Here is a 5918-nt window from a genome sequence, read left to right on the forward strand (position 1 = left end):
CGCAATACAGATCACGGCCGCGGTGACCAGCAGAAATCGGTATCGGAAGCGGGCGAGCCAAACCAACGCAAACCCCAAATCCCCAATCCGAGCTGCCCTCTCCCCCCGAGGTAAGATCCGTTCACGATCTCCGCGCCAGATACTCCAGATCGATTTCTGCAGCAATTTCCCGCAATTTTGTTTGACTTTTTCTCGGGGGGTCGATCGGATACGATCCGATTCGATCAGATGGCGGCGGTCTGGATGGCGTTGGCGGTGATGCTGGTCGCTGCTGCTCAGGTGGCGGTGGCTGCCCCGGTGATGGCGCCGGCCTTCCTCTGGGCGCCCAAGAACTACGGGTAAGTAGCTGAAGCGCACTATGATGCGCATCTCTGCTTGTGTTAGATGTGATACGTTCTTGTAAAGCTGGAGGAATCTTAGCCTGGAATTCTGCTTAGCTCTGAAACTATTGCAAGTTGGTGGATTAACAACTGTTGGGGCGTAATGACATGATTCATGTAGCTCTTTTTTCATGAACGTGGTACCATGTTGCTTCATACAACTAATCTGACATGAAATCAGTATAAGCCTACTAGTTGGTTCAGTGCATGGGATAGTCACCTCAAGTTTGTTACTTGAAGGCCTCTCACCTTTACTTTATGGTGTATCTGTATGCTGCGGAATAGCATGGTTCATTGGAAGGCAATCATGGTGTTACCTCAAGATTGATATCTACATCCTCTAAAAAAAGATTGGTATCTACATTATCACAGTAGATTTATGTCAGCTGCATTTCTCTCCAACCATAATTGTGTATGTCCATACAGCTACCCGTGGAAAAATCAATCTCTAGATCTTTACTTAGTGCAAACATTAATTCACTCATCCTTGTGACAATCTTCAATCTGTGGAGTGTAGAGTAGGGTAGTTGGAAGAAAATTTTCCCAACTTCAGTAATGGAAGGCTGGAGGATTGATGATATCTGGTGATGAAACCCACTCTACATAGAAAGCCACACATTTTGTTCATGTAGACTACTAAGAATAGTGATCTATGGGTATAAACCCCGGATGAAGGAGAGACAGAACAGAGTTTATTGTTGGCTTCAGGACCCTTGTTCAACTTGTATGCAGGCCACTCCATAGTCCCGTTGACATTAGGAGAGCAGATGCTGAGCATCAGTTCTCAGGGGAAGTTGCACTTTTTGTGTTGCAAATTGAACAGTGACTTCTGTTCAATCACGCTGTCTGCCCATATTTGTATACCTCAAGTAGAAACATGCAGTTCCTTTTTTCTCTATTTCTTGTGGAATGTATCTGGCCTCGAAGCTGAAGGAAACTTGAAACCCTGATTTCCATTAGATATGACAATCGCCTTCTACCGAGATGCATCCTTACCTGTGAATATTACAGCAACTGTGTAATGCATCCAGGCGCTACCTGCTACCTAGGTCACATGTTGCTCCTCCGTCTTCTTAGTGTAGACGATGCATCTCATACATCTCCAGTGTTACTCCTTGTTGTTCTTAGTGCAGGTGATTCATATTTTACATCTCTGGTGTTCCTGATCAGTCTTACTCCTGGATGTTTGGTTACTTGTTGACTAGTTCTAAGTTTTCATTTTGTGAAATTTATGCATTTCGGTTACTTACCAACGAAGTACAATTATACAAGTTCATTTTTGATATATTTGCCGTCCTTCAAGTAATAGTAGTTTACATAACATTACCTTTATCTCCAGACTTAGTCCCAATGAGGCTAAAGAAGTAGTCCACTATCAGACAATCTCCCCAAAGAGTTTAGCTGATTCTGTTCTCGAGGAAGGTGGCTGGTCAAACTTGGTGGTGAGTTCCCCTCCAATGTCCCAATTGGAACTTAAGTTGACATCCAGCTTTATTGAAATGTGAGTTCTTCGTATGCACAAATTTAAGCAGCACACAATGTTTTGGTTTTGTTTTCAGTGTTCAAAGGATGGTCCTCAAAAGAATGTTGATGTTGCAGTTCTTTTTCTTGGATCAAAGGTATTTCTTGGACTACCATACATTTGTTACTGTTATAAATTAGTTTTTTCATCTTTTGGGCATTCACTGGTTACACTAAATCCACACTTGATGGAAGCAGCCTCATAATCATCGATAATTGTTTATTCAAATACCTTCTCGTCGTGATATCTCAGCTAGCTGTTATTGGTCAAGTCCAAGAGGCCATTATTTTTTCTAAAATTCTCCATGCTTTAGTCTGTGTAGGAAAAAAAAACTCCAGCCTAGAATTTTTTTTGTTGAAGATGCTATCTCTATTTTGTTGCTTCAGTTACACTAACCAGTAACTAATATTGTTCCTCAGCTACAATCATCAGACATCTCTAAAGATAAACAGGTCGATCCTGCTTTAGCGGACATACTAAAGGTAGTCACAGTCATCATATATGGTTTTCCATGTTTTTTCTCTGCTGTCATACATAATTTTAAGCATAGAATGATTTCAAATCCATTAATATATATACCTTTTACCAGCTGTCCTTCTCAAGCTCCGAGTTTTCCATGGCATTCCCTTATGTTGCCATGTCAGACGACGAAGCACTAGAGAACTCATTGCTATCTGGATTTACTGAGAATTGTGAGGATGGTTCTGGAGGAAATCATATCACTTACACAGACACGTGTACTGCAAGCAGTGAAAGTGTGAAGAAACATCTGAACATGGATTCTGTTCAAGCAAGTTATCTTTTACATATAAAATACTTATTTCGATATTTTCTGTATATCATTATTTATTGACAGCATATACATTCCAGGACTTGGTGAAGTCACGGATGGGAAACAACCAACCAACTGAGCTAATCGTCTTCTGTAGCGGTGGTTTCAAGGACAATGCAAAATCAGAAGGTTGGGTAAAGTAACCAGGTTTAGTTCCATCACCTTCAACTGTACAACTTTAACCTGTGTTCCACTTCCTTACTTCAGGGCAGTTGCTTTTGGATCTGGTTTCTGTTCTTGACAAGTCTGGGGCTAAATACACAGTTCTTTACGCATCTCAACCCTATGGTTTGCTGGAGAATCCTTCGGACCTGCCATTAGCCAGGTATCTTGCAGAGAAGACCAATACAACTAAACCTGTCCTAGAGAAATGCGATGGAGAATGCCAATTAAAATCAACTCTCCTGGAAGGAGTTTTTGTGGTAAGTTGTTACTCGCACTCTGTTTTGTTTATTCCAAGCTATGCTGTTGAATTTGTCCTCTTCATCTGTATAAACTGCAGTATGTAGATCACAGTTGTTTGTATCCTTGCATAATTCATTCACATTTTTGCGTAATCTGCAGGGTGTGGTGCTGCTTATCATCTTGATATCAGGACTTTGCTGCATGATGGGGATCGATACCCCGTCAAGGTTTGAGGCTCCCCAGGATTAAACTTGGTCTGATCTTGAAGCAAACCCGATGTGGATGGCCAGTGTTTGTTACCCTGCGCAGTGGATATAGTTAGCTTCCTCTTCAAAGGTGCCTTGCTTGTGTATTTTACTAAGCCAAACTTCTGTTTAGTGATCAATTTTTTGATGTACTATTGCATTCCCAAACCCACGGAGATCTGAGCCTTTGCAAACTACTACATGCGCAAGGTTTATGTTGTACTATCAAACCAGAATTGTTTCCAGTTTTCCCTGTGAATAGCCTGGAATTCAGGAAGCCAATAAGATGATGGCACTAATGTCCATCTAATAAAATCTTGTTATTCTTTTAGTAGTCATAACTTGAAGCACATCAATTTCTTGGGTGATTGGGACACAAGGCTACTTTTGGGGGCATCGCTCCTTTCTATGTTGCACCGCTGAGGATGTGTAATTGTCAGTTAGACTTACCGCGCAAGTGATTACATGATTGAGATTGGAGTAGTGATCGCTCTGCCTACTTCATTTAAAACGATGGATAGTCGGATGACGCCCCAGTATCTTTTCCTCCTCTCGTGTCAATTTGTCCTTTATGCTTGCTATAGGTCTTGTCTTGGCTTAGCACTCGAGTGAGTAGAAAATTGTGGCGTCCCTTTATATATGGTTTAATGCGTGCTCCATTTTGTCTTTTATAATGCAAAGGAAACGCAACTGAAATTTCGCGGGCATATAGATTGTGTGGTGTTATATCGCGTTTCATATCCCAACTTGCTTAGGGCAAAAGGATTTGTTGTTGTTGTTGTTGTTGTTGTATTTTGCTTACTGTTGTGCGATTCCTCGCCGATGCGACATTTTTGTTCTGGACCAAACATATATCCTCATAGTCAGGCCGAGGCACACGTCATTGCATATCCCGGAGGCCCATGATGATAGTACTATAATGTCTATCCGCTGAGCCTGACGTTGGCGAATGAGATGTGTTTTCAGTATAGTCGGTACCGGCGACGTACTGGCCCATACATTGGCTGCCAAGTCAGTGCGTGTTTGTCTCTTGGGAGCCATGCCACTGCCAGTGTATAGTATAGCCTGCAAAACATAACTTGGAAGAAAGGTCTTTGACGTTTGCGGATTGTTGTGAGCAGTTTTTCCTTTCTGAAATAATAAACCTGCTTACGTAGCATGACTCTGGGGGCCTGGGATGCGTACGATGAGTTAGTTATGTACCTACCTTGGGCATCTACAGAAGCATGATACTATTGATCTAGTACCGCCACGGTGGAGTAATGGGAAGTGATAAATCTTCTTCCAACGAAATTTTAGCCGCTCTCCTGCAAATTTTCAAAAAAAGGAAGTGCAAGAGATCTTCGTAGGCATTGCTCGATCCTAATACTACAAACTTACCCCTGCGATACGTGCAGTGAGGCAAACTCATTTTGGTGGAACCAACCCAATAGGGTTCAAGTTCTATATTTAGCACTGGTGCTTCAATTTTTCTAGATTTATTATTTCAGACTTCCCGACAATGTTCTTTCAATATTTCCGACGATGTTCGTTCAGTGAGTGAAAACGCTACATCGACTACAAAGGTATCCAGTATCTCTCGCAGGTGCTCATATGTGGCATGTGAAAAAGGGCGGAAAATGCACATATAGCTTTTAAATTATTTGAAACAAAAATGGTACGTAACTTGCACCGGCTTATGATGCAGGAAACATGCCCAAAATGCCGGTAAAAAAGGGGGATTCCTTTCTATTTCCCCCCTCAGATCACGCTGCACCAGGCCTGCGCTGCACTGTGTGCGGGATCATGCATGCAAGCTGGATGCCAGGGGTTACGTCTACATCTTTCAGTTACTATCTTGCTGGTTGTATATAGTTTCTTTTCGAGGAATCTTCGCTGGCCACCATTGGTAACTGATCATCTTACTTTTAGAGTTTCAGTTAAAAGCTCTCCATTTTCTAACGATCGATCTTCATGTGTACTACTCTTGTGTTAAAATATTGGAGAGTCATATTTTTTTCAGTTTGATAAAAGTATATTATGATGAATCTAATGAAGCTAATTTGATGTTATAGATGATGTTATTTCTACAAACTTGACCAAACTTCAAGGAAATTTGACTGATGACAAAAGTAAAACTTCAAATATTTTAAAATAGAGGAGGTACTTCGTTAAACTGGTCTCTCGGTAGATCAAGTGAATGACCTCCTCCCATAACTGAGCTGGCATACAGGTGGCGTCCCCACGTGGCCTGCGTGCATGCACGCGCCGTCCAACATGTATGCATGCGTGGCTGCACGTGCTTTCCTGCTGACGAACGCTCCAGCTTGCACCAACCTGTATACAATGCTAATTAACTTGGAGGCCACTTGACTAAGTCCTAACTTGCGCGCCAAGAATACAAACTAGCTTGCTTACATTACGATTTACGAGCAATTTCACAGGTCTTGACAAACAAAAGTCACCGCACCTGAAAAGTATTGTCATACGTATGAGCACTACTACTGTATAAGTATGACCTAGTTGTGTCTTTTCCATACATACATGGAAGAATA

General features: G+C 41.8%; 1 protein-coding gene across 1 annotated transcript; it reads left to right on the top strand.

Moving 5' to 3' along the window:
• LOC119300907 lies at window positions 1-3722 on the top strand. Its single transcript, XM_037577810.1, has 9 exons — window positions 1-110; window positions 229-338; window positions 1720-1822; window positions 1940-1999; window positions 2322-2384; window positions 2492-2692; window positions 2773-2863; window positions 2942-3156; window positions 3299-3722. Exons 2-9 carry the CDS (start codon window positions 229-231, stop codon window positions 3386-3388), a joined length of 933 nt encoding a protein of 310 aa, XP_037433707.1. The 5' UTR covers window positions 1-110; the 3' UTR covers window positions 3389-3722.
• Window positions 3723-5918: the final 2196 nt, after the last annotated feature.

Source organism: Triticum dicoccoides, chromosome 5A, assembly GCF_002162155.2.
Source record: "Triticum dicoccoides isolate Atlit2015 ecotype Zavitan chromosome 5A, WEW_v2.0, whole genome shotgun sequence".
Lineage (NCBI taxonomy): Eukaryota > Viridiplantae > Streptophyta > Magnoliopsida > Poales > Poaceae > Triticum > Triticum dicoccoides.